At 52.1% G+C, this 27,697-nt stretch overlaps 1 protein-coding gene across 1 annotated transcript in view; it reads left to right on the top strand.

Annotated features, from left to right (window-relative positions):
* The first annotated feature begins 340 nt into the window (after positions 1-340).
* The window catches only part of PADI2 (peptidyl arginine deiminase 2), a 78,425-nt gene continuing 51,068 nt past the window's right edge, over positions 341-27,697 (top strand). Inside the window, exons 1-3 of the mRNA XM_030537593.1 lie at positions 341-530; positions 20,579-20,762; positions 24,332-24,404. Of these exons, the coding sequence (XP_030393453.1) occupies positions 439-530; positions 20,579-20,762; positions 24,332-24,404 (349 nt within the window). The 5' untranslated portion in view covers positions 341-438. The remainder of the gene's footprint in view (positions 531-20,578; positions 20,763-24,331; positions 24,405-27,697) is intronic.

Genomic DNA, 27,697 nt, shown 5'->3' with positions numbered 1-27,697 from the left:
TCCAACCCTGATATTCTAGAGGGACTCGGTTTACAGCTCGACTGTGGTGTGAGTTTGGGACAGCAGGGGGAGCCCCTTGCCTGGGGCTTGGAGCTGCCTGGGTTCTGCACCCCGCCCCATGTTCGTGTCCCCCCTAGTGTGGCTGCAGCCCTGGGCGATGGGGGTTACGCTAGGGGGAAATTGTCCAAACTTTCCCTCTCTAAAAATAGAGGCGAATTTCCGCCCGGAGCCGGCCCCACCCTGGGGGCAGTTTGCGGCCGCTGATTGGCTCCCTGGGGACCCGCTAGGGGCGGAGGGGGCGTGTCTGGGGCGCCGGGGGGGATAAACCGAGGCTCGCAGCCCCGGGAGCCGCTCGGGCTCGGACACACCTGGCGGCAGGTGGGGCAGGGCGCGCGGGAGGGAGGAAGGAGCGAGCGGCGGGGGCTGCTCAGCGCGGAGATGCTGCGGGATCGGACTCTCCGGCTGCACTATGGGAGCCGCATGGAGGCGGTGTGTGTGCTGGGCACCCAGATCTCCGCCGACGTGTACGGGTGAGTGTCGGTCCCCGGGCAGCTTCCTGGCACCCTTCCCGTGTGACCCCAGCCCCCCCGGGCACCCTTCACCCCCTGGCCACCGTGCACCCCCCGGGTGACCCCTTCACCCCCCCTTCACCCCCTCCGGACACCCTTCACCCCCCAGCACCATTCACCCCCCCCGGGTGACCCCAGCCCCCCCGGGCACCCTTCACCCCCCTGCACCCCCCCGTGTGACCCCAGCCCCGGGCACCCTTCACCCCCCCCGGGTGACCCCAGCTCCCCCGGACACCCTTCACCCCCCCTGCACCCCCCCGGGTGACCCCAGCCTCCCCGGACACCCTTCACCCCCCAGCACCATTCACCCCCCGTGTGACCCCAGCCCCGGGCACCCTTCACACCCCGGGCACCCAGGAGCGGCGCCAGGGTTTTTGACGCCCTAGGCGCAGGGCCGGCTCACTGGTCCGGCGGCTCCAGTGGACCTGCCGCGGGCACGCCTGCAGAAGCTCCACCGGAGCCGGGACCAGCGGACCCTCCGCAGGCACGCCTGCGGGAGGGTCACCGGAGCAGTCTGCCGCCCTTCCAAATCTTGGATCCCTAGGGGACCGGTTGCCTAAATGGAAGCGCTGGCCCTGCCTGCACCCCCAGACACCCTTCCTCTGTTGCACTCCCCCGTGTGACCCCAGCACCCTTCCCCTGCTGCACTCCCTGGGCAGCCTTCCCCCCTGCTGCTGCAACCCCCCGGGTGACCCCAGCACTCCTGGGCAGCCTTCACCCTCTGGGCATCCTTCCCCTGCCGCACCCCCCGGGCGCCCTTCCCCCCCACTGTGCCCCTGGGCACCCTTCCCCTGCTGCACCCCCCATGTGACCCCAGCACCTGGGCACCCTCCCACCCCCTTGTGCCTTCGGGCACCCCCACTGCATCCCCAGGCACCCTTCCCCTGCCACACCCCCCATGTGACCCCAGCACCTGGGAACCCTTCCCCCCCACACACTGCACCCTCTGGCTGCAATCCCAGGCACCGTTAGAATCATAGAATATCAGGGTTGGAAGGGACCTCAGGAGGTATCTAGTCCAACCCCCTGCTCAAAGCAGGAACAATCCCCTGCTGCACCCACCTGTGACTCCAGCACCCTTCCCCTGGCGCACACACCCTCCACTGCACCCCCAGGGGCACCCTTCCCCTGTTGCAGACACTCACTGTGCCCCTGGGCACCCAGGCACCCTTCTTCTTCAGTACCTACCTCCCCCGCCACATCCCTTACATTGAAGCACCCTTCCCTTATTGCACCCACCAACACATTGCCCCTGCAGCCTTCCCTTGGCACCTCTCCCTGCTCCACCCACTCACTGCTCCGTCTGCACCCAGGCATCTTTCACCTCCTGAACTCAGCCAGTGCTCACTGCTCCCCCATTCCCTGCAGCCAGGAATTATTTTTCCTTTTGTAGTTGTAATGCCTCATCCTCCTTCCTGTAGCTCTCCTGCCCTGTTACAGGTTCCCACCCTGCCCCTTTGCACCCATCTCCCCTCCCCTAGCAAGCTCCTATTTAATGTGTAGTCACTTAAATGCTACTTAACTGGTGCCTGGGGAATCGCAATCCAGCATGTGACACATGAGGTGGGGGGGCATGTGGGTGTCAGTCAGTCCCGGCCCCAGGAGCAGCTGGTGCTGGGGTTGGATTCAGTCCTGAGCCCTGGATTCCTTCACTTCTGATTTTATTGCTGCATGTGCTGGGGCAGGAGGTGGTGGAGTGGTTTGCCAGCTCTGCCTTTCCACGTCCCTGGGACTTCCAGTGTTGTAAAATTCAACTTTAAAAAAAAAAAAATCAAGTCTTTTCACTTATATCTTAGTGGCCATTGGAGGTGCTTGGAGGGGTGAGAGCTATGTCAACACGGCAGTGGCGTTCTTTCTGGTGATCCTTTGAAGCCTTGCTACTTACAGTATACAACACAGTGAACTTTGGTGGAGATGCCAGGTGGCTTTCCACACACATACCCCTCTCTGTAGAGCACTCTGTTCCCATGGGTGTCGCTGGCTGGTTGTGCCCATCCTCCACTGCTAAACGGAGCTGTTTGCAGGAAACGCAATCTCTGCTTCTCTTTCCAGGACACTGACACCAGCCGCTCCTTAGGCTGAATGTGTCTTGAGAAAACACAAGATTTTGACCCTGGCAACATTCAAGAAATTTGCACCTGTGCAAACAGACTGATGCAATTATCCCAGGGCAAAGTCTTTAACACAAACACACTGCACTGTGCAAGGGCATACAGCAGCAGGGCAGCATAATCCAGTCACCAAAGCAAACAGCACTGGCATAAATCCCCTCCTTGTGCCAGTGCAGCACGTCTCTTCAGGAGGGTTGTATCACAGTAGTGACTTGCACTAATGGGAATTTCCTTAATCCAGAGAGAGCCTGTGTGTCCTGTTGGTGGATCTCAAAGCCTTTCAGATATTCATTACCACCCACCTCATGGCAGCTCCTTGCTCTAATCTAGTGCTCTTCATCAGTGGATCTCAACACACTTTATAAAGGAGTTCGGTATCATTATCCCCATTTCACAGATGAGGCAATTGAGGCACAGGGAGGGGAGGTGACTTGTCCAAGGCCACACAGAGAGCCAACCACAGACCTGGGAATACAACCCAGGTCTCCTGATGCCCAGTGTTCTGTCCACCAGGTGACGCTGCTTCCCTGAGGCCAGTATTAATCCTCATTTGCCAATGAGTATGCTGCAGGGAGACTTCCCAGACTGCCCAGCACTTTCATTTCCCTGGTTGCGGCCAATACACCACACTGTGCAGCAGCAGGCTAAAAAGACTTGTAGATGCTTTAAAGGTGTGTGCTCGGACAGCCTCAAATTTGTAATTATGGCTGCAAAATTCAGATCCAGCAGGCACTGACACCCCAGTGATTGGGGGTGGTTCGATATGGGATTTTGGTTTAGCTCCTCAGCGTTGAGGCACAGCCACAAAATTCAGATCTGAGGTGTCCAGGTCCAGGTTCTGTTGATTGCCTCTGAAGCTTCTGGTACTGGCCACTGTTGGAAGACAGGACACTGGGCTGGCTGGACCATTGCTCAGACCCAGTGTGGCCATTCTCATGTGTCCTATCTGACGCATGCTCTGTCTGAGTGTGCTCTGCCTTTACAGGCGGATAGGCTCAGTGATCTGAATGGTCTTCCATCCATAACGTCTGTGATCCTTATGGAATTCTAACGACTTTGTTTACAAGTTACATATTATTTCTAGGAAGATGTCATGCAGCTGGTAGAGCTATGCTGCAAAACTCCTGGTCAGCAGGTGGTAATCTGGGAAGGGAATAAACATCTAGCTGTCCCTTTCTGGTCCATGAGATATATTGTCTATATTTTTAACAGCCAGCCATCAGCTATGAGCTCTCTTAATCCAATATAAACCGCTGTTGTCATTGTAAACTCTTGTTTATAGCTGATGGTGCTCCGTTCCTCCTTCAAACGGCACTTTTCCTGGCCCTCTGCCATGGTGCTGGCAAATAGTCCCTTGGGTTTTAAAAACCGGGCCGCTGTGAACCCAGGGAAGCAGAGCTTTAAAGACTTTAGAGAGACATATTTCCATGAAGCAAAGCATCTGCCCTGGGCACCATCTGTGAATGGGGGACAGTGGAAATGCGATATTCTCTGTTAGAAATGGGCCTATGGCACCCTGAAATGATCAGGGAAAACCATGGTCTGACAGTAACACTCTGCATCATGTTGTAAGCATCTAGAGGATAATAGGGTGATAACTAACAGCCAGCATGGATTTGCCAAGAATAAATTACTCCAGACTTTCCTTTTCTGATAGGGAAACTGGCCTACTGGAATGGGAGGAAGCATAGACATGATTTATCTCCATTTTAATGAGGCTTTTGGCTCAGTCCCATGTGCAGCATTTGTTGTAGCCGTGTTGGTTCCAGGATAACTCTCTCCAGCCCAGCAGGAGTCGGTCCTATAAAAGATGTTACCTCCCCCACCTTGTCTCTCACAGTCCCACGTGATGTTCTCAGAAGCAAAGCAGGGAAATGCTGTCCAGATGAAACTACTATAAAGTGGGTGGACAGCTGGTTGAAAAACTGAGGAGTTGTCTCAATGGTTTGCTGTCAAACTGGGAGAACATATCTAATGGGGTCCCGCAGAGGTCTGTCCTGGATCTAGTACTGGTCAATATTTTCATTAATGACTTGGATAACAGAGGGGAGAGTATGCTTATAAAAATGTATGGATGACACCGAACTGGCAGGGGTTGCAAGCACTTTGGAGAACAGGATCCAAATTCAAAGGGACCTTGATAAATGGCAGAATTGGTCTGAGATCAACAAGGTGAAATTCAGTAAAGACCAGTGCAAAGTACTGTACTGGAAGAGAAAAAATGAAATGCACAGCTACAAAATGAGGAATTACTGCCTAGGCAGTAATACTACTGAAAAGGACCTGGGGGTTCGAGTGGATCATAAATGGAATATGAGCTAGCAATGTGATGCAGTTGCAAAAAGGGGTGTATTAACAGAAGTGTTGTGTGTAAGACACGGGAGGTAATTGTTCCACTGGTGAGACCTCAGCCAGAGAACTATGTCCAGTTCTGGGCATTACTCTTGAGGAAAGCTGTGGACAAATTTGAGAGAGTCTGGAGGGGAGCAACAAGAACGATGAAAGGTTTAGAAAACCTGATCTATGAGGAAAGGTGAAAAAACTGGACACATCAGTTGTCTTCTCTTAAGACTACACAACAGTCTTCAAATATGTGCAGGGCGGCTTGAAAGAGGACGGTGATGTCCACTAACTCCATGTCCACTAACTCAAGAGATTTAGGTTAGATATTGGGAAAAACATTCTAACTTTAAGGCTATGTAAGCACTGGAACAGATTACCTAGAGAGGTTGTGGAATTGCCATTTTTTGGAGGTTTTCAAGAACAGGTTGGACAAACCCCTATCACACAGGGCTAGATTAAGGCATAAGCTAACTAAGCTACAGTTTAGGGCCTTGCAATATGAGGGGCCTCTAAAAAAGAAAAATCTGACTCCATTTCAAATGTTATCAAAATCAGTTGATAAACAAAGGAGATATGGCGGGGAGGGGGAATTCTCTCTAAATATAGACATTTTCCTTAAATATGAGAGAAATATACACATCTGCCTACACAGATACCCTTACCCGTCACTAATTGTTCATTATTGACAGGGGGGAAGTCAGGGCTGAGGAAAAAACTATAACTGCAATTGTAAAGTTAGTATTGCTACGAGGAATTCTCCTAAGGCTGCATTCTGTTGGCCAGCTGCTATTGGTAACATTCTGACCGTGCCTTCATAACTTATTTCAATATATAAATCTCACCGCTGATAAAACCGGGAAAAATGTGAGATCGGACACAGCAGTGTTGTGACGCAATCTTGGCAAGCTCATACTCGTATGGGACTCGTCCTAGGAGTGACATCACATATGAAGTCCCCCTTGGCTGGTAATAGCCGGAAGGCTGCCATCTTTTTAAGGTCCAGACGCTCAGTCGTATAGTGCCTTCGCTCCTGTCTTTCACCGTTTTCTTAGGCGTTTGTGTGTTTTCTTCTTCTGATCTGTACATATGGACAGTTGTGTGTTTTGCTGCGCACTAAGATTCTCCCTACCCAGCTGATCCCCATCACCATAGTACCCGAGTGCCTCCTAATGGCTGATGGATTTTTTCCCCCTTTGCAACACCCCGTGAGGTATAGAGAACCATCAGGTGTGACTTGCCTAGCATCACACAGAGAGAGTCTAAGGCTGAGCTGGGATATGGTCCCTGGTCTCCTAAGTCCCTCTCCACTAGACCATGCTACCCCATCGAGTGAAGCTGGCAGGAGCTCTGTGTATGTACCAGGCTTTTTAAAAGATGCCAAAGAATATGCTTGGGATCCTCAATACTTAGAGGATGTTAAGGGGTTAGTCTGAATTCAGTCATCACTATACTGCTGAGAATTTAAAAAAAGGAATAACAGTACTTTATTGTCTAGCTCACAGGAGCCAACTCTGGGTGCTCCGGGGCTGGGTAGAAAATAGTGGGTCCTCAGTATCTACCAGCAGCCCTGTCAACTACCTCCTCCCCCAGCCCTCCCAACCACTGGTGACCCCTCCAATCAGCACTTCCCCCTCCCTCTCAGCACCTCCCGCCTGCTTCGGATCAAGTTTTTAGCAGCAAGCAGGAGGCTCTGGGGTGGGAGGAGTGAGGGCAGGGCATGCTCAGGGAGGGGGGCAGAATGGGGGCAGGAAGAGGTGGGGCAGGGGTGGAGCCTTGGGAGAAGGGGTGGAGTGGGGGTTGAGCACCCATAGGGAAAGCGGAATGTTAGCAGAAGTTTTCTCATCTGCTCCAGAAGGCTGGGCCCTGTTTTCTAAACACTTTTCACACTATGGCTCCCATGAAAGCCATTGAGCGGAACTTGGCTGTCGTTTACAACCGCCCCAGCCCACTCCAAGTTCATGGCCACTCCTTGGAAATCGATGGCGTCACCCCAGTGTTTAGCAGAATCCAGCCTGGTGGTTTTCACTCCCCCTGCAGTCTGTGCAGCAGGAACCTAACCGCTCGCGGGGCTCTACTTGCACCACTGCTCTTGGAAACGCTGCAAAGAGGCTTGTTTCCCCCCCCCCCCCATGAAGAGGCACAATGGAATCACTGTTGCTCTATTTCTGCTCCATTGGACATCCTGAGCCAGTGGGGAGAAAATAATCTGTCAGTCAGAGGAGGGCATTTCTATAGAACTTCTGTCTGGTGGGGTTATTACAAACACATGGTCAAATGTGCATTATGAATTTTAGGATTTCACCGGGCTAGGGGAGGGGTTGGCAGCCCAAAGAAACAATTAATACAAGCTGCTGTCTAAAAATGATGCTCTTCTCATTCCCTTTTCTCTCTTCTCTTTTACCTCTCTCTCTGCCCCTCCACGGTATCAGCAGTCGGGTGAAACTGACGGGTGCTGTAGTATTTGTCCATTTCATGGCCTAGGCAGATAATTGATGTTGTGGCTTAAAAAGAGAAAAAATAAAAGCTTTGTTGACACTACAGCTCCCTCTAGTGATAGCCTGGGCTGGGAATTTTCCCCTAAAATCCCTGACTGTAAATGATTTATTTACATCGCCATAGACCATTGTGCTAGGAGCTGTACAACAGAAAAATGGTCTTTGTCTGAAAGAGCAGACAATGTACGTGGCGGACAAGAGACAGCAGGTGGATAGGAGGCCAGGCAGACGGGATTTCTCCACAAAGTTCAATGAAACTAGTCCGGTGAGCAGGATTTGGCCCAGGATGGAGATTAAGGAACAGACAAGTTCTTAAAACCTGCAGAGGGGCCAGTGTGTGGGCAGAACAGTCTCTGCTCTGAACGTTTGTGAAAGGCATCATGCTCCTCTGTGCTTGCTGAAGGCCCTGTAGGCAATTCACCTGGAACTTCCATACACAACCTTCCTGCAGGCCATGACCCGTGTGTCCTGAGTCTCCACCCGTCCCTTGGAGAGCCAGCGAAAGGGCTTTCCTGGTGAGCATTGCGGAGGGATTCTGGCCTCCAGCGACTCTATTAAGATAATGAAAACTAACTTGTTGAAGAGTTGGCACTGCTGCTGAGGTGATATTTATAAGCTAGAATTTAGCAGCTGGAGCTGCCTTTCCAAGTTTTCACACTGCTCAAAAAAGCCCTGCCCCAGGACTTCTGTAATTGCCAAATCACGGTAAGCTGCCTTTCAGTGCACAGGCCTGCATTTGCATGTGAATTTCAAGGGCATAAAGGATCACTCACCTGTGCGAGCTGTTTGATACAGCTCAAGCACCAGGTGATGTTTTGTCAATTGTCACGGCCCAGTAGTTTATAATATTAGGTTATTTGGGGATGGGAGTTAAAATAGGTTTGTAAAAAATCAAGCAAAGTAGCGAAAAGGCCATTGCAGAGGGAAGACTGGGTGGGGAAGACGAATGAGGGTGCGTGAAGAGTTAGTGCTGTGGGGTTTTTCGGTACATAGGAGTTTGGGCAAATGACACTGGTTTTTATGGAGACTTGGATTCCTTGCTACAAGGACCAGGTTCTCGGGAGTGAAGATTTGGATGTTGGAAGCAATGAGGGGATTGGGAGGAAGGTACACCTCTTCCTCAATATAACACTGTCCTTGGGAGACAAAAAATCTTATCGCGTTATAGGTGAAACTGTGTTATATCGAACTTGCTGTGATCCACCAGAGCGCGCAGCCCCACCCCTCTGGAGCTCTGCTTTGCCGCGTTATATCCGAATTCGTGTTCTATTGGGCTATGTTATATTGGGGTAGAGGTGTACTGACATTGGGAGGAACCCTTAAAATTTCTTTGGAGTGTTTTCCAGCAAGTTTCATGTCCTTGCTTGCCTTGATTCTAGTCTTTGGTGGCAGGACACTAGGATCAACTCCAAGCACAGAAATGAAAAGCTTTGATTTGCACCGGTGGCACTAAACTATGCTAGAAACTGGTGTTAATAGTGACTTGGCCTGCTTGGCACAAGAGCTAGCACTAGTATTCCTATACTGATGGCTGTACTTCCTATACTTGGAAGGTGGTAAGGTGATAAGGAATAGCCAGCATGGATTGGTTTGACATGATTTGTTCTTTACAAATCTGATAGCTTTCTTTGATAGGATAATGAGCCTTGTGGATAAGGGAGAAGCGGTGGATGTGGTATACCTAGACTTTAGTAAGGCATTTGATACAGTCTCGCTTGATATCCTTATCGATAAACTAGGCAAATACAATTTAGATGGGGCTACTATAAGGTGGGTGCATAACTGGCTGGGTAACTGTACGCAGAGAGTAGTTATTAATGGCTCCCAATCCTGCTGGAAAGGTATAACAAGTGGGGTTCCACATGGGTCTATTTTGGGACCGGCTCTGTTCAATATCTTCATCAACGACTTAGATGTTGGCATGGAAAGTGCGCTTTTTAAGTTTGCGGACTATACCAAACTGGGAGGGATTGCAACTGCTTTGGAGGACAGGGTCAAAATTCAAAATGATCTGGACAAATTGGAGAAATGGTCTGAGGTAAACCAGATGAATTTCAATAAAGACAAATGCAAAGTGCTCCACTTAAGAAGGAACAATCAGTTTCACGCATACAGAATGGGAAGAGACTATCTAGGAAGGAGTATGGCAGAAAGAGATCTAGGGGTCATAGTGGACCACAAGCTAAATATGAGTCAACAGTGTGATACTGTTGCAAAAAAAGCAAACGTGATTCTGGGATGCATTAACAGGTGTGTTGTAAACAAGACACGAGAAGTCCTTCTTCCGCTCTACTCTGCGCTGGTTAGGCCTCAACTGGAGTATTGTATCCAGTTCTGGGCACTGCATTTCAAGAAAGATGTGGAGAAATTGGAGAGAGGGTCCAGAGAAGAGCAACAAGAATGATTAAAGGTCTTGAGAACATGACCTGTGAAGGAAGGCTGAAAGAATTTTGGGTTTATTTAGTTTGGAAAAGAGAAGACTGAGAGGGGACATGATAGCAGTTTTCAGGTATCTAAAAGGGTGTCATCAGGAGGAGGGAGAAAACTTGTTCACCTTAGCCTCCAATGATAGAACAAGAAGCAATGGGCTTAAGCTGCAGCAAGGGAGATTTAGGTTGGACATTAGGAAAAAGTTCCTAAACTGTCAGGGTAGTCAAACACTGGAATAAATTGCCTAGGGAGGTTGTGGAATCTCCATCTCTGGAGATATTTAAGAGTAGGTTAGATAAATGTCTATCAGGGATGGTCTAGACAGTATTTGGTCCTGCCATGAGGGCAGGGGACTGGACTCAATGACCTCTCGAGGTCCCTTCCAGTCCTAGAGTCTATGAATCTATGGAATGGGGGTAAAATCCCATTGTCAGCGGCTAAAGAGCTCTTCCCTCTGCAGTTCCACCTTGGTGAGCATCTGCCCTTCCTGTTGTGCTGAGCTCAGCTTGCCTCCGACTCAGCCAGAGGTTCTAGAAATCTGCACCTGGCCTGGTTGGTCTCTCTTGCCGAGACTGACTGAATTTCCCCAGTAAATTGTAAATGGAAAAGAGAGGTCCTCAAATGGATGATCCCAAGCGGAGACCTTTCCAACAGCAGATCTTGCTGAGAAGATCAGAAGGACGTGCTGAGGATTGACGGACAACTCCATGAACCAATCCCCTGCCCTTCTCCTGGATGAACCAGAAAATGCTCCTCATAGGGCATCATGACTCCAAAGAAATGGTGTCAAGATGCCTAGCCCCAGCTCTTGCCTATCACCCAGGCCTCCTAGAGATGGGCAGGGCATCAGCTTGGGCTTTATGGTGCTGCCTCTTCCTGGCAATGGCTGCTCCGTTGTGAGGCCTCACAACGGGGTGGAGGAGGGGAGGGTCCGAGTCACTGGGGAGACAAGGTAGCATCGCCCTTCACTCTGCTGCAACGCACGGGGCCGAATGTGTCTGAAAGCAGAGAGGCTCCAATTACTAAGCCTGAGCCGCAGGATTAGTTGCTTTGGTAACTGAGTTTCTGGTTACTTGTTGCACCACCGTGGGCTGGTTATAGGATTATTGCGCAGTGACCCGCAGCAGGCGAGGGGTCACAGCGTGACCCGGGACAGCTGAGGTCAAGCTTCATGCTCTCCTGCAGCAATGGGTGACCTGGCCAGAGGCGGCTCCAGGCCCTAGCATGCCAAGCGTGTGCTTGGGGCGGCAAACTGTTGGGGGCGCTCTGCCGGTCGCCGGGAGGGCGGCAGGCAGGCAGCCTTCAGCGGCATGCCTGCGGAGGGTCTGCTGCTCCCTCGGGACCAGTGGAGCCGTGGGACCAGCGGACCCTCCACAGGCAAGCCTGCAGGAGGTCTGCCAGAGCCACGTGACCGGCAGAGCGCCCCCTGCGGCATGCCGCCGTGCTTGGGGTGGCGAAATGTCTAGAGCCGCCTCTGGGCCTGGCTCATCAACTGCCTCTGCATTAATGTTCCGAGCTCATTTTTGGAAAGAGCCCATAACTGCCAAAGCAGTCAGCTCTTTGGTATTATGAAATCTGGTCCATTCATTTGCTAAGGAAGAGGCGGGCAAGCTATGGCCCGTGAGCCACATCTGGCCTGTGGGACCATCCTGCCCAGCCCTTGAGCTCCTGGCCTGGGAGGCTAGCCCTCGCCCCCTCCCCTGCTGTCCCCCCTTTCCCCGCTGCCTCAGCTCACCATGCCACCAGTGCTCTGGTGTTTGGGGGGGGGTAATAAGGGGCAGAGGATCCTGGGGGCAGTGGGGACAGGGGGCAGTCGAATGGGGCACTGGTTCTTGGGGGTGGTGGAAAGGGGTCAGGACAGGGAGCAGGGGGGTTGGATAGGGGTTGTTGTCCCGGGGTGGTGGTGAAGGGACAAGGAACAGGAAGGGTTGGATGGGTCAGGGGTTCTGAGGGGGGCGGATGGGGGGAGAGCAGACTGTTTGGGGAGGCACGGCCTTCCCTACCTGGCCCTCCAGACAGTTTCGGAACCCTGATGTGGCCCTCAGGCCAAAAAGTTTGCCCACCCCTGTGCTAAGGGGATGGGGATCCACAGTGCAGTCAGCAAACAAGACTTATTCTAGTAGAGATGAAACCAAAAGCCCTGATTCTCTCTCAGCCTTGTGTCTTTGTAACAAGCTTGACCCAAACCCAGAGCCTGCACTCCTAACACCTGGGAGGGGTTTGCAGTCTGAACCAAGATTTTGATCCAAATTTGGCAGCTGGCCCTTATTTCTCCAGGGGGCCGATCTAGCCCCCCATGTGCTTAGGAGCGGGTGTTGAGAGTTTGCATGTTCTTTTGTGAATTTTGTAGCTCCGACACATCTCATTCTAACAGATTCCAGGTCCCACTGAGCAGGGCAGGTAGCAACTTGTAGAAACACCTCAGCCACACTGCCACTTACTTATGCCAGCGTAATTTATGTCACTGAGGGGGTACAATAGTCTCAGTTTTGCTGATAACTGATAGTGTAGATGTGGCCTCAGTTTCCCAGACCTGAAGAAGAGCTCTGTGTAAGCTCAAAGCTTATTTCTTTTGGGCCAATAACCGCTATTCCCTCACCTGCCTTGTCTTTCTAATGCAGGGACAGTCTTTTTGAAGTGTTGGCCCTTGGGGAAATAGTGTGTAGACTGGTTTGAGCTGGTTCAAGATGGCCAGCGGACAAAGGAACTAGAACTGTCTAAAGCAATAGCCCAGGGTAACTTAAAAAACCCGCGGCTGGCCCATGCCTGCTGACTCAGGCTCACGGGGCTCAGGCTGTGGGGCTGTTTTACTGCAGCGTAGACTTCTGGGCAGGGGCTGAAGCCTGGGCTCTAGGACCCTGCAATGTGGGAGGGTCACGGAGCTCAGCTGCAGCTGGAGCCCAGACATCTACACTGCAACTAAACAGCCCCTAGCCCGAGTAAGCTGGCCCCAGCCAGCCACTGGTTTTTAACCACAGTGGAGTCTAGACACACCCGGTGACTCTCCCTGCTGGCCGGGTTTGGGAGCCTGGGCTCCAGCCTGAGCAGGAGCGTCTACACTGCTCTTTTCAGCTCCACGGTCAATTGTCCCAGGCCCTGAGACTTGGTACAGCGGGTTTTTCATTGTGGTGTAGACGAACCTTCACACGCTCACTCCAATAACTGGCATGACGCTGTGGCCCCAGGCGAAGATGTGAAATACTTTAAAACCTGCCAGAGTTTCCACCTGGAAGCTGGTGTGACATGTGCTGCTCCCCCACCATTGTGTGACTTTAATGAGCTGTTTGTGTGGTGATGTTCTGCTCCATGGGGGCAGGGCCGACGAGGGGGCAGGGGGGAAGCCAGTATAAATTACCGGGCCTGTCAGTCTGGAAGGGGGCCTGGGGCCTGGCTTCATCAGCCCTGTTTAGCCGGTCTGCCCTTGCTGGGGGGCCTGAAAAAAATTTTTCACTGGGGCCCCAACCCGCTCTTGGCAGCCCTGTTTGGGGGAGGGGTCCCACAGCTCCTCCAGGCACTAAAATGGGGTGGCGGGGGAGAGGAGAGGGAGGATTGCCCCAGAATTGTAAACCGCTCCAGAGAAATTCCACTCCAGGCGGTGCTTTGCATAGACCAGTTAAAACTGGGTTTTCCAGTGACTAAGAGACAAAGGGGTTTTGCTGTAAAAAGTTGAGGACCCAGGGGTGCTGACCCTGCAAGGAGAGTGGGTCAGAGCCCAAGTCCCACTGTGCCTTGGGTGCAAGCCCTGTCATTTTGCAGTGTGGACACAGCTCAAACTGCAGACCCGAGACCGAGGGTCTGTGTAGTGCAGTGTGGACGCATTAGCATGGCTGGGAGACCCAGATCCAGCAATTGTAAGCCCAAGCCTACAGTACAGTGCAGATGCTCAGTTGCGGGCTTGGAAACGAGTCTGGAAGCCCAGGTCGCACACACCCCAGTTTACAATGTTCTCACCTACCCACAAGTACGTAGGCTAGCTAGTCACCTGGGCTTAAGTCAGACTCTCAGGAAAAATAAACATGAAGCTATTTGTAAGGAAGGGTCGGCTATTTTTCCATTTATTGTGGCACCCCTGTCCAGCAAACCCTCTGATGTTCTGATACGTCTCCTGCCAAGAGAAGATGGCTCCCCTCTAGCCCAATGCGAATATGCTCCGTTGGATCCTGTGTTTATTAGGCTGAAAGGAAATTGAATCTGTCTCCGCTGGCATCGCCCAGCTCTTAGGGCTTGTCTACATCAGAAAGTTGCAGCGCTGGTGAGGGAGTTACAGCGCTGCAACTTTGAAGGTGTACACATCTGCAGGGCATCACCAGCGCTGCAACTCCCTGTTTGCAGCGCTGGCCGTACTCCCGTTTTGTCTCGGGTGTAGAGGATCCAGCGCTGGTGATCCAGCGCTGGTAATCCAATGTAGACACTTACCAGCGCTTTTCTTGACCTCCGTGGAAGGAGGAAGCCTCTGGTAATCAAGCTGGTCTCCTTCCCCGGCTTGCTCTCGCGTTCCCGGAACCCCGAGCAAGCAGGTCTCCTTCCCTGCGGTTTGCAGGGTGGCTCCGGGAACGCGAGAGCAAACCGCAGCGAAGCTGGTCTCCTTTCCCGGTTTGCTCTCTCGTTCCCGGAACCCCGAACAAGCAGGTCTCCTTCCCTGCGGTTTGCAGGGTGGTTCGGGGAACGCGAGAGCAAACCGCAGCGAAGCTGGTCTCCTTTCCCGGTTTGCTCTCTCGTTCCCGGAACCCCGAGCAAGCAGGTCTCCTTCCCTGCGGTTTGCAGGGTGGCTCCGGGAACGCGAGAGCAAACCGTGGCGAAGCTGGTCTCCTTTCCCGGTTTGCTCTCTCGTTCCCGGAACCCCGAGCAAGCAGGTCTCCTTCCCTGCGGTTTGCAGGGTGGTTCGGGGAACGCGAGAGCAAACCGCGGTGAAGCTGGTCTCCTTTCCCGGTTTGCTCTCTCGTTCCCGGAACCCCGAGCAAGCAGGTCTCCTTCCCTGCGGTTTGCAGGGTGGTTCGGGGAACGCGAGAGCAAACCGCGGCGAAGCTGGTCTCCTTTCCCGGTTTGCTCTCGCGTTTCCGGAACCCCCCTTGAAGCCGCCCAACAGCGCTGCAGTGTGGCCACATCTAACACCACTTGCAGCGCTGGTTGCTGTAAGTGTGGCCACTCTGCAGCGCTGGCCCTATACAGCTGTACTAATACAGCTGTAACCAGCAGCGCTGCAAAATTTTAGATGTAGACATGGCCTTAGAGTGTTGCCCTTGGGTTATTTTAGCAATAGTGAAGATGAGGCAGCTATGCTGGGGATGTGAAGCGTCCCTATGTGTCAGAATTCACCAGCATAAGCTGGGTTGACATGTCTGCTGCTATAAACCCACCCACGGTATTGACACACAGAGCATTTTGCAGCTCGGGCTGGGTGTCTCATAGGCCTGGTCGCGTGAGGTGTTTGGGGAGCAGGGAGCGGAGTGGCAATGTGCAGTTCTGAGCCAGCTGCTTGACACATGACCCCACTCGTTACATACCTGAAGGTGCAGGGGGCTGAGATCTGCTCTCCCACTGGAGTCCATGACCGAGGAGGCACCTCACGAGATTGGGCCCCAGCTGAAACAACAAGGACCTCCTGCTCTACCCAAGGATCTCCTATAGGATCAGGCCCCTGACACGTAAAGTATCTCCAGGGTTTGCTATAGTGCTTGTCAGCGTGGCATCCCAGTAAGCTTAGATCTGCTTGGTGAGGTCCCTGGTGGCCATCATGCATTTTCTCTGTTCCCCAGTGGAGGGGGCTCAGCTTGGGATGGTCTGACACCTTCTGGAGCTTGTTTCGCACCCAGCTGTACCCCGCAACAGAGAACAGTTTGCATCCAAGGCTCTGGTTTAGTCCTGGGCTTTGTGAGCTTGCTTTGTCCAGAGGACTGCAGAGGTCTTGGTGGAACACAGATTGAGATGCGACCGCCGCTGGGAGCTCAGCGCCTACTCTCTGCTGGTCTCCAAGATCAGGACATGGGCCCTGCCCTGGTAATGGAAGCCGACAGGCAGCCAGTGAAGGGACTGAAGCAGAGGGGCGATGAGTTTTGCATCTCACTGAGGAGTGGGCTGCTGCTTTCTGCATGTGCTGGGGTCGCCATGTTGCTGGCCCCTTCACACCCAGATACAGTGAGTTGCAGTTCTCCACCTCGGCGGCAAGGAACGTAAGGGTCGCGCTGGGCTGATCCTCGTCAGGCAGGAAGCATTGAAGATTCCTAGCAAACACAGAGGCGGAAGGGGGCATTGCCTTGCTATCCACACTAAATGCTGAACTGAGTAGGTTCCCAAGGCTTATAATAATGCACGCATCATTATCTACTGATTTCCATCAGCTGATCTCAAAGCACTTTACTAAGGAGGCAAGTCTCATCCCCATTTTACAGGTGGGAAAACTGAGGCACAGGGCGAGGAAGGGACTTGCCCAAGATCACTCAGCAGGTCAGTGGCAGAGCTGGAAATAAAATCCAGGTTGCCTGAGTCCCAATCTGGCACTCTTGCCATTAGGCCACACTGCCTCTTAAACAGGGCGTAGATGCCCTCAGTGGAAGGGCAGGACAATGACCTGGCTAGTTCTCCAAGCATTTCCTAATCAGCATTGCTTCAGCCTTGCCAAAGCTGAGTTCACACCAGCTGCTCTTCATCCAGGAGTTGATCTCCTGTAAGGACAGGGGCAGGGCTTGCATTGTGGAGAGTGAGCGATATGGCAGGGGGACATCAACAGAATGTTGCCAGTCACTAATTCAGCGGGCCCCTCGCTACTTCAGAGTCCCATGGGGAGGGATGGCCAGCGCCAGGCACAGCGCCCCCTACTCCCGTTATGTCACAAAGGCAGTCCAGCCGCACACTGTGTTGAAAACAGCAGAGAAGTCTTGACACTGAGAGGTGGCCTCCCCAAATGTGTCAACATGTACCCACGGACCACCCCAGACTTGCTCCAAGTCCAAAATGACTCCAACCACAATGAACAGCCATGGTCTCATTGCTATCAAAGGGCACAGGATGGGCCCTGAAAACACACAGTGAAGCCTGCGTGGTCAGTGATCTTGCCCATGGGGCCAGCTCCCGAGTAAAGAGAACTTCGCTTTGCTCCGGAGTCAGACCAGCTCCCGGGCTGCAACCTCGGCTGGTTCCTTCCTTTGGTATATACGTTTTCCCTTTAATTTAATCCAGAGGTGGCTGCAAAACCAAAGATCCCGGGGCTGGGGGAGTGAGGACAGGCTGGATCCTGTTCGCTCACACTGCAGACAGGTGCCAGCAGGCTCTGGCTGGGAAGAGCACTACAGCAAATGGGTTCCTGGAAAGATTTCCTGTTCTGAGCCCCTTAAAAAATGTGACTTTCACAGGGCTGGGGCTTGTTCCAGCTGTACTGTTGTATTCACATTAGCATGGGGGAGCCACAGAATTCTTTGTACGTAGAAATGAGTGAATGCGCTGAGCCTCCTTTGGGATTTTTCAGGGAATTAGCTCCGGTTTCATCCACAGCCCGTTAACATTCACTTGCCACTCGGATCCTAGTGAGCGCTGGAGCCCTCTTGGGAGCAGCAAATTGTTAAACAAGACAGTGAGGAATGTTCGGCAGATGCCCTTTCCGAGGCATCATCGGGAGTATTCAGGCTGATCCTAAAGTCTCCGCTGCAAAAAAAACAAAAGGCAAGTTCCTAACCCAGGTTGAAATAGCAGTGAAGACTTGGCAACTTGGGTTTTAATGTTGGCTGGCAAGTCGAGTTCAACCCGAGGCTGCCTGGTTGGCTTGAACTCGAGCTGCTCGCTGGAGTACAAAGCTGTCTTCACTCTACACCTCTACCTCAATATAACATGACCTGATATAACATGGTAAAGCAGCGCTCTGGGGAGGGGCAGGGCTGGATCAAAGCAAGTTTGATATAACGCAGTTTCACCTATAACACCGTAAGATTTTTTGGCTCCCAAGGACAGTGTTACATTGAAGCAGAGGTGCATTTTCACCCGAGTTAAGACCACACCTTTTTCTGCAGTGGAAACCTAACCTAAGAGTTACATTCAGTCGACCAGAACAGAAACAGGGTTCAAAAAAGAACTAGCTAGCCCTTGATGCTATCCTTCATGAAATTAATAGCCAGGATGGGCAGGGATGGTGTCCCTGGGCAGGGCTGGCACTTCCATTAGGCGACCCTAGGTGGTTGGCTAGGGTGGCAGGATGTGCGGGTCGGCATTTTGCCGCCCTTGGTGGAAATTCGGCAGTTCGGGGGAGTCATTCTGCTCCAGGTCTTCAGCGGCGGGTCCTTCGCTCACTCCTCAGAGGAGGAGCACTGCCATCTAGGGCGGCAAAAACCCTGGCTCCGTTTCTGTCCCTGGCCTCTGTTTGTCAGAAGCTGGGAATTGGCGACAGGAGATGGATCATTTGATGAATGGCCACTGTCGGAAGACAAGATACTGGGTTGGATGGACCTTTGGTCTGACCCAGTATGGCCGTTCCTACATTCTTAAACAAATCCTTAACTTTTTGTCATTGTCTAGAAGAGACTCTGACTCCAGTGGAAGTTGAGGGTCTTCAGCCCCTTGTAAGATCATCGAAGTGAATGGGAGTCGTGTGGCTAAATCCCCTAAGCTGAAAATCTCACCCAGTGTGTGTGTTTCTGTGGGTGCAGTGGGAAAGCTGTGTGTTTCCTCAGTGTTTCATTCCACGGAGTTTAAACCGCTTGCATTTGTAAGTGATGGATCGGCCAGCACATGACTGCCACTTAGCAATTTTAACTGGCGCGTGAAATACCCATTTCGGCTTATGGACTAGATTTGTGATCCATGCATTGTGATCAGAGAAGTTAAAGGGATTGACTGGGTCCTATAACTGGAGGGAATGTTCTCCAGAGTACAGTTTCGTTGTGGTTTGAGAGTTTTGGGGGAAATGGGGGTTGGGTTGATTGGTTAATTTTTGTCAATTGCTTGAAGGACTGAAAAAATGTGAAATAAACAAACATGTTTGTCAACCATTGCTCTGATCACTCTGCTCTAAGTTCTTCTTCACACAGTGTACAGTCAACTTGTGGAACTCCTTTCCTGAGGAAATTGTGAAGGCTAGAACTAATAACAGGGTTTAAAAGAGAACTGGATAAATTCATGGAGGTTAAGTCCATTAATGGCTATTAGCCAGGATGGGTAAGGAAGGGTATCCCTAGCCTCTGTTTGTTAGAGGGTGGAGATGGAAGGCAGGAGAGAGATCACTTGATCGTTACTTGTTAGGTTCACTCCCTCTGGGGCACCTGGCATTGGCCACTGTTGGTAGACAGGATACTGGGCTAGATGGACCTTTAGTCTGACCCGGTACGGCCGTTCTTATGTTGTGCCTTTTTCCCATCCTCACAATCTAAACAGATATGAGACAGTCCCTGTCCTGAAGGACTTTCTTTTAAGTGTTTGTACAGCACCTGGCACAATGACTGTCCTATAATATTAAAACTTGCAATCACTTACAGCTAGCTGACATTCCAGTGTTAATCCTTTTCTAGACAGAAGTCTCTAATTGTGAGAAACTGGTTGGGTCTTTTGGGGGTCTCCAGCAATTCATATAATCTTTGCCTTCCCTAGTACATACAAAATGTCTGTGAGTTGTTCCAGAAAGACAGCTGGCATTTGTCTAAGATTTCAGCCTTTGAGCCTCATGGCTTGTTATAAATGGGCCTGGCTGGAGTGGGGGCCGTGATCCAGTTCACGTGCATAGCATTAAAAGGCCTGGATATTAAGGATCAGGTTGGTTAGTGTTTTCTAAGAGCTCTTACAGCTAGTTTCTGTCTATGAAATCCCTAGTTTTAGCCAGGGATCTGAGAGTTCTTGCAAAGGTGGGGAAAAATGACTCTCTTCATTGTACAGATGGGGAAACTGAGGCACAAAGGGCCAGATTTTAATGGTACTTAGGTGCCTAATACTCTTTTTGAAATCAGTGGGATTTAGGTACACAGATATCTTTTAAAAATTTGGCCCCAAGAGTTTGACTTCTTCAAGATCACTTAGCCAGTGGCAGAGCCCTGGCTCCTAGCCCCTTGCTCCAGCCATTGGGGTAAGCTGCTCCCATCATGCACACAATGGAAGGTCTGATCTTTTCTTATTGAGGCAAGAGTGGAGGGTTCATTTTAACTCCAAAAAAAGACATCCTGCTTAGCCAGATCTGTGTGCAGCAAGGGAAGTGAAGGGAGGCACCATTCTGGCGTGGATCGTGATATGTGGGCTAGTCAGTATTTTCATACTCGGATGCCTAAAACCGGGCAGCTAAATCCATGTTTTTGCGCTTGAGTGGCCTGATCTTTGGTGGTGAGAAGCAACTACTTATCTACTGACTTTAACGTAAACTCAGGCATGCTCAGCACCTCTTCAGGTGCCACTTCTGTAAGTGCCTTCATATGGATTTCAGTGCTTAGCTGTAGACACCTCCCACCTCTGCTGATGGGAGCTGTGGGTGCTCTGCCTCTCTGAAAATCAGGTTACTATGTATGGAAACGCTGCCAGGATGCATGTCTGCAGTGATCACTGAGCCACCTTTTCCTCTTGCCAAAGGTCAGGGGTCAGCCCTGCCGGGTAGGGGGCAGTGAGGCATCTCCAATTCTTTTCTCCACCGCCCTCGGACTGATGCCCTTCCCCTTCTCCGTTGCAGAGCGGCTCCCGCAGGCGCTGTGTCGTTCAGCGTGAAGCACACGGCTGGAGTTCAAGTTGAAGTCGTTACTGATGACCAATCGCAGGTGGCCCCCGCCAACGGAGGGAAGCAGTGGCCTCTTGACCACAGGACGATCCTGAAACTCAGCATGAACAAAGCCAGCACAGAGGCCAATGACGACAAGGTAAAGGAAGGCCCGGCGAGTGTCCTTGCATCCTGGGCACTCGCTTGGCTTGAGACAGGAGCAGGGATGAGATATTGTATGGGGCACTTGCAGGTCTTGCCATGGGTGAGCTAGGATCAAGGGGAAATAGATCTTCATGGGCAGGTACAGGTTGGTGTTAATTCTCACTCCTTGGTGTGGTGGCCATAGCAAAGTCCATCATATCCTCTCCCGACAACAGAAGTGAGGCAATAGATGGACCTGTGTGGGCAAGGAGAAGCAGCAGGAGAGTAGATATCCCAGGAGGATTCTGGGTTTGAAGGTGCCCTGAGAACATCTGTCCTTAACTGGACAGAGCGTGGCTGGGTGTAGTCTCCACTGAACTGATGCTATCAGGTAAGGACACTTGTGTAAAGTGGCCTCTTCTCTTATGTCCTCAGCCAGACTTGGAAGCTCTAATGTCACAAGAGGATGCTCCATGTTTCTGATTGGGGGCTGGCTTCCTTTTAACTTTGCCATGGCGGTCACTGTTCTATCGTGTTGCATCTTTGATTGAGGTGCAGAGAGAGACGATTTGATGTGCACATGTAGCTTAGGTGGTAGGGGGTCAAATGCAGACTCGGGAGGCTCCTGGTCTGAGTTTGGGATGAAGAATGCAATGTAAAGGCACAGGAAGAAAGGTTCATAGCACTGGACAGGAGCAAGCACCCTCCTGTCTGTGACAGATGTTCTCAGGGCACCTTCAAACCCATCATTGTGATCTAACTGCCAAGGCTCTGGTGCCATAGGTAACCACATGGGTGATGCCTGGCATAGTATCTTGCTGTACGAGGATGACCCCAAAGCCGACAGGGTAATACCACTCTGTCTCTTGCTCAAGGTCCGTCTGAGGACATCCGACTGTAATGCTCCATTCGCTGTACTTTTCACTCAGGTCACTCAGTGGCCAGGCCTGGTGGTGCAGAAACCAGCAGGAAAAACTGTCAGAGCTGAGCATTCCTGAGACATTGTCAAGCTTGTTGGCGTCCTAGGGAGCTGGCAAGGCATGGATGGCCGCAGTCTTGTTAGGAGCTGGTGCTGTTCTCGTGTTTAAAGTGTTCCACTCGCCCAACGAGGAAGCAATTAAAATACCTTGTGACCGAGGGAGATGGTTGTACAGCAGGACTGGTAAAGAGCAGTTTGCTGACAACTCCTAGGCTGAAACTTGTTTGGGTGGGCTGTTCATAAGCAACTTGCAAATGAGGAGGTGAACGGACTCAACTGATCAGATCAGTTCATTGCATGGGACCCTCCGTCCAACTCTGTAAGCTGGGGAGCAAACTTGGGGAGTTCGGGCTGGACTGTGAAATCGATGTATGATCTGGCAGTTCGGCTCGTGAAACGAAAAGGCTTTTCGTAGTAAAATCCTTGTGCTGCAGTTCTGTTTCCTTTGAGAGTGGGATTTTCAAAAGTGCTGCCCGACCTCCGCTCCCATCGAACTCGGTGATAAAACTCCCATTGATTGCAACAGGAGCGGAGTTTGGGTAACGCTGAGCTCCTTAAGCCGGAGGTATTTCCCAGTGGGCCCCACAAGGTAGCAAACAGAATATGGCAGCAAACCCACTTCTACGCTCACCCTTCCACCATAGCCTCCTTGTGCTAACAATGTGAAGTCGGTGCTGTTTGCTCGGAGAAGATGTTCTACCCAAAGTCCTTCCTCTGCCTGTTCCCCTCTCCTTCCATCCATCTGTTCCTTAATTCTATAGCAATCGGCCCCTGTCTCTCCCTCTTCAGGAACAGGACAAGCCGAGACCTGGCTTAATGCAAACCCCGTCTATCTCCCTGTTGGTCTCTCTCCCTGGGACCCTTCCAGACTTTGGATCCATCTTCCCCATTCACCCGGCTCTAAAGATAGTGCATCCCACAAGCAGGCTAAGTTCTGAAACTGAGCAGATCACTGGCCTTTGCAGGGGTACCTCCTGATTCACACAAAGGTCAGGAAGCTGCCCCTTTCCCCGTCCCATTCCTCCTGCACACAGACTTCACGCTACGTGGCCGCTTGGATTCTCTCAGCAAGGAGGAGCTGTGTTGCAGGGAGCATTGGGTTTCCTTCCATGTCGCCCTGCACCCTGGGTAATGGAGAGCGCCTTCAGGCCTGATCGCTTAAACCTTCTCTCTCAACATGAGTCTCTCATTTGGCAACAAGACACTAACTGCAGCTGCTGCCACATACCAGCCAAGCTGCTGGATCCGAGCGAGCTGGCTCTGTTCTCGAGATGCCAGATCGCTGAAGTCTCATGACCAAGTCTGGCATCTGATCCAGAGCAGGGCAGAACACTGGGCTAGGGACTGGCTTTCTTAGCGCTGGAGACGGACTTCCAGTCATGCTTGGTTCAGAAGTGAATATGGGTTTGATGGGGTGACTAGTCCCCGGTTGAGTGCGTGACTCCGTTCCTGCTTAGGAGCACCCCGCCCGGAAAAGCAGGGATGCCGCAGGTCAGGACTGCAATGTTTGTCCTTGTCTTAGTGAGTGCTGAGACAGAGAGAGCGGAATTTGCTGCGTCGCCTTTCTGCTGAGCACTGTAGCATATGCCCAGTAGAGGGGCCTTCCCAGCAGGCAGAGAGACAGAGTAGCCAGCACTACATCCTACCTCTGGGGCAGCCCTGGTGCGGGGGACATGCCATGGGAGATGAGTGGTTGCCGCCAGCATGTTCCTATGTACTGGCCACTCCCCAAGAGCACAAAGGCCCATAACAGGCTGGGGCACCGTTCAGAGCAGCCTTCCGAACTTCTCTGGCGTGCACCGGAGATTGAACTAACTGCCCCAAGATTGGGGAAAACTCAAACAGCTACATCCCCACCCCCATGGCTGGGCTATGCTTTGGCACCGCGCTGCCTCTCCCCAGTTTGTGCCCCAATACAACAGATAAATATAATTCAGACACACAGTGCCTTGGGGGGAGGGAGGGGCAGGAATCTGCCCCATAGACCTTCCCCAGGCAAAACCTCCATGGAGGCCAATGGACTGAGTAAAGGCTGCAGAATGCAGCTGTAAAGGCATTGAACCCAAGCCAGTGCAGTGTGTTACCTTCCAGAAGAGAGCTCTGTTGGCCGATTCACATTAGGCAGCCGCGGAGCCGGGTGTGCTGGCGAGGTGCGAAGGCTCAGGTTGCTGGGACATCCCAGGCCTGAGAGAAGCATCGAGTCGAGTGGAAGAAGGATCCCAAAGGGCGAGGTAGGGCTGGAGTGGGAAGGGGTGGGGGAATCAAAGGTGAGGATGAGCCACTTGAACTTGACACAGAGGGGGAGAGGAAGCCAGTGGCGAGCTTCTGGGAGGGCAGTGACGTGGTGGCAGCTAACAGTTGGAGCAGCAGTTTGGATGGATGAGAATGGAGCAAAGTTCACCAGAGAGGAGCAGGGGCAGGAGTCATGGCAGGGACAGAACCAAGCCACAGGCAGGGATTGGAGCACTAGCTCTGGGGCAGAAAGCTGCACTGGGAGAGTGGCACCAAGGATCGGGCCCTGCGTCGCTCTCCAGCTACTGGGTGTAAATTGCCAGGCCCTGGCCTGCCCACCCGCTCCCTCACTAGCCTGTGTTGTGTGTTTCCAGGTAACGGTGAACTATTATGGCGAGAATGGAGGGCCTCCCATAGACCAAGCTGGTGTCTTCCTGACAGGCATTGGTAAGTGCAAGCACTTTTGGGGCAGACTAAAGCCTATAATCTTGCATCACTTAGATTTTATGTTGCAAATTAATAGCGCTTTTCTGAGCTACTTAAAGGAATCAGCTCAGACCTGGGAACTTTGAAGTGAAATGAACTGCTGGTCCTGCTTCTGGCAAGCACGGGGGCAAAGCCCAAGCAAATCCAGCAGTGCTGTGCTTGTAGGCAAAGCGATGGCCGATACTTCACCTGCCAGGAGTTACCATGCTGCTCTGGACATGTGCAAGAGTGACGGGGCTTCTGGCCTCTTTAGGCTGCTGGTCTTAGCAGAACGGTGCCGGTTTTCCTTTGGGTCCAGTGGCTGCATTGAGGAGGAAGAGGGTGGCCTTGGAGCCAGGAGTCCGTAGTCCTATTCCCACCTCTGCTGGTGGGTCCTCTTCCAGCACGCAGCTTGTGACAGCACAAGCACCGAATTAGCGGCTGGGTAAGCGATGTAGCCAAGCATCCGGAGACGTCAAGCCCATCCACCCATCGTGAAGATTACGAGCGCAGTCCGTAACCAGGGAGCACGCGGTTTGTTCTTGAGTCCCACAAGCACCGGTGCCGGCTTCCTCTTTTCCCCACAGGTGCTTAACCCTTGCTCGGCCTCCGGCCCTGCCCCCACTCCATCCTTTCCCCCAAGGTCTCACCCCTGCCCCGCCTCTTCCTGCCTCCGCTCCACCCCCTCCCCCAAGTGCGCCCTGGCCCTGCTCTGCCCCCTCCCCCCAGCACCTCCTGCACACCGTGGACCAGCTGATTGTGGTGGGTGGGAGGTGCTGGAAGGGGAAGGGAGGAGTTGATCAGCGGGGTCACCAGTGGGCAGGAGGTGCTGTGGGGGAGGAAGGGATGCTGGTTTCCGGGGGGTGCTAATTTTTGGGCTGGAGCACCCACGAAGTCCGCACCTATGCCCACAGAGGTAGGACAAGGCGCTTAGGAAGCCCCAATGGTAAGCCCAGCGTTGCCTGTTCTAATGAAGAAGGATGTTTCCGCTCATAGGGTTGGCCTGAGGGCCATGCAAGAGCTGCTTCAGGGAGACTAGGGGACGTAGATCTGAGTTGTCAGTCTGTCAAGAAATGTGCGGTTGATCCTAAACGTACTGCCACATCGCCTCTTGCCGCTGTTCCTTAGGCTTCGTCTACACTGCACAGCTTTTAGCAACACGGCCGTGTTGATACGACTGTGTTGACGCAGCCATGTCACTAAGTCGGGCAGTGTAGCCGCTGTTTGTACGCACTTTTGCCAGCAAAATACTTCCATCGCCAACGAGCAGCGTTCGCGTTGTCAACAGGAGAGCGCTTCTGCTGACAACGTGCCGTTCACACAGGCACTTGTAGCAAAACATTTGTCTTTCGGGGTGGAGGTGGGCAATTAACACCTCCGAAAGACACCAGTTTTGTCCTTCAATTGCCAGTGTAGACAAAGCCTTAGAAAGTTTGTGGCTGAGGTACTCTCTGAGAGGCACAACAATTTCGGAAACGGGGTATCTTGATTTTAGCTGGCAGTTTCAATGCGTCTTTGAGATGAAATTGGGAAGTCAGCTCTCTTGCTAGTCTGCTGCATGTAGTAATGAGGCCTGGGGATTTTGCTCTGACCCACTGCTGTGTCGCTGCCTATTGCCTGCCTTCCCGGTCAAAGAAGCATCTGAGATGGAGAATTCTTAGCAACAGAGGCACTTATGTGGATGCAAGTCTCCCCCACCCCTCTGCTGTGTCTGAGAAATACACCAAGGCTCACGCAACCCACAGCTGTGGAGACCGTTACCGCTGGGGTTGGGCTTAGCAAGGGCAGGAAGAGATTTCAAACGCTAGCCCATGTAAACGCATTTTTATCTTCGTCAGAAGCTGGATCTGACATCCGGGTTTGTCTCTACATTGATACATAGTCCTGCTGAGAGCGGTCTGGACATTGGGAAGCCCTGAAATACTGAGCTAATGCTTTGCTACCTGCCTGATATTAACTGGAGACAGGTTAAACCTGTTGCATTTCAGTCACATTTCCAAAATCCCAGAGTGCAGTGGGATTGCTGGGGACTTGCACACCTTGGTATATTGGGGTAATGCCGACAGACCCTAGTCATCAGTGGGCGGAATCGAACCTGGGACCGCTGGAGCTAAATGCACGAGTCTCTACTGCATGAGCTAAAACCCGCATAGTTCTTAGCTAAGGCTGCAGCAGACTCATTAATCTCCAGATGGTCTCAGCGCCATTAGGTGGGATAAAGCACCACACCCAGGTGCTGGAGGGGTTACATAGGTAAGAGAGATGGATCTGGGTCCAGGATTGGATCATAGAACCAAAGGGTTAGAAGGGATTTCAAGAGTCACCTAGTCTAACCCCCTGCCAAGATGCAGGATTTGTTGTGCCTAAACCATCCAAGACAGGTGGCTGTCCAGCCTCTTTTTGAAAACCTCCAGTGAAGGAGCTTCCATGGAGGCGTCTGTTCCATTGTCCTGCCGTTCTTACAGTTAGGAAGGGTTTTGTGAGATTTAATTTAAATGTGCCGGGCTGTAGTTTGAACCTGTCGCCGCTTGTCCTGCCCCCTGTGGCAAGAGAGAACAATTTTTCTCCATCTTTTTTAGGGCAGCCTTTTGAGTATTTGAAAACTACTGTCATGGCCCCCTTAATCTCCTCTTTTCCAAACTAACCGTACCCAGTTCCTTGAGCCTTTCCTTGTATGGCTTGAATTCCAGCCCTCTGATCATCTTTGTTGCTCATTTCTGGATCCTTTCCAGTTTCTCTACATCCTTTCTATACAGCAGTGACCAAAATGGGACCTCGTCCTCCAGCTGAGGCCTAACCAGTGCCGAGTAGAGCGGTACTATCACCTATCGTGACTTGCATGCTATGCCTCTGTCAATGCAACCTAAAATTGCATCTACTTCCTTTGCAACAGGATCGCATCAGTGGGGTTTTGATCCACCACAACTCCCAGCGCTTTCTTGGCAGTGCTGCTGCCAAGCCAGCTATTCCCCATTCTGTATTTGTCATTTTTCTCTCCCTCCCTCTCTCTCTCATGCATGCACGGTTTAAGGATGTTTGGGTAGCTAAGCACAAATTACCAGAACAGATTACCTAGGGAGGCTATGGACTCTCTGTCCCTGGGGGTTTGTAAGAACAGGTTAGACAAACCACTGTTGGGAATGGTCTACAGACAATACTTAGGGTACGTCCAGGCTATCTGTCGGATCAGCGGGTAGTGATCGATTTATCGGGGATTGATATATCGCATCTCGTCTAGATGTGATATAGCAATCCCCGAACGCGCTCCTGTCGAC

This window comes from Gopherus evgoodei, chromosome 18 (assembly GCF_007399415.2).
Source record: "Gopherus evgoodei ecotype Sinaloan lineage chromosome 18, rGopEvg1_v1.p, whole genome shotgun sequence".
In the NCBI taxonomy this organism is placed as follows: domain Eukaryota; kingdom Metazoa; phylum Chordata; order Testudines; family Testudinidae; genus Gopherus; species Gopherus evgoodei.
This window is presented reverse-complemented; position numbering and strand designations above follow the sequence as displayed.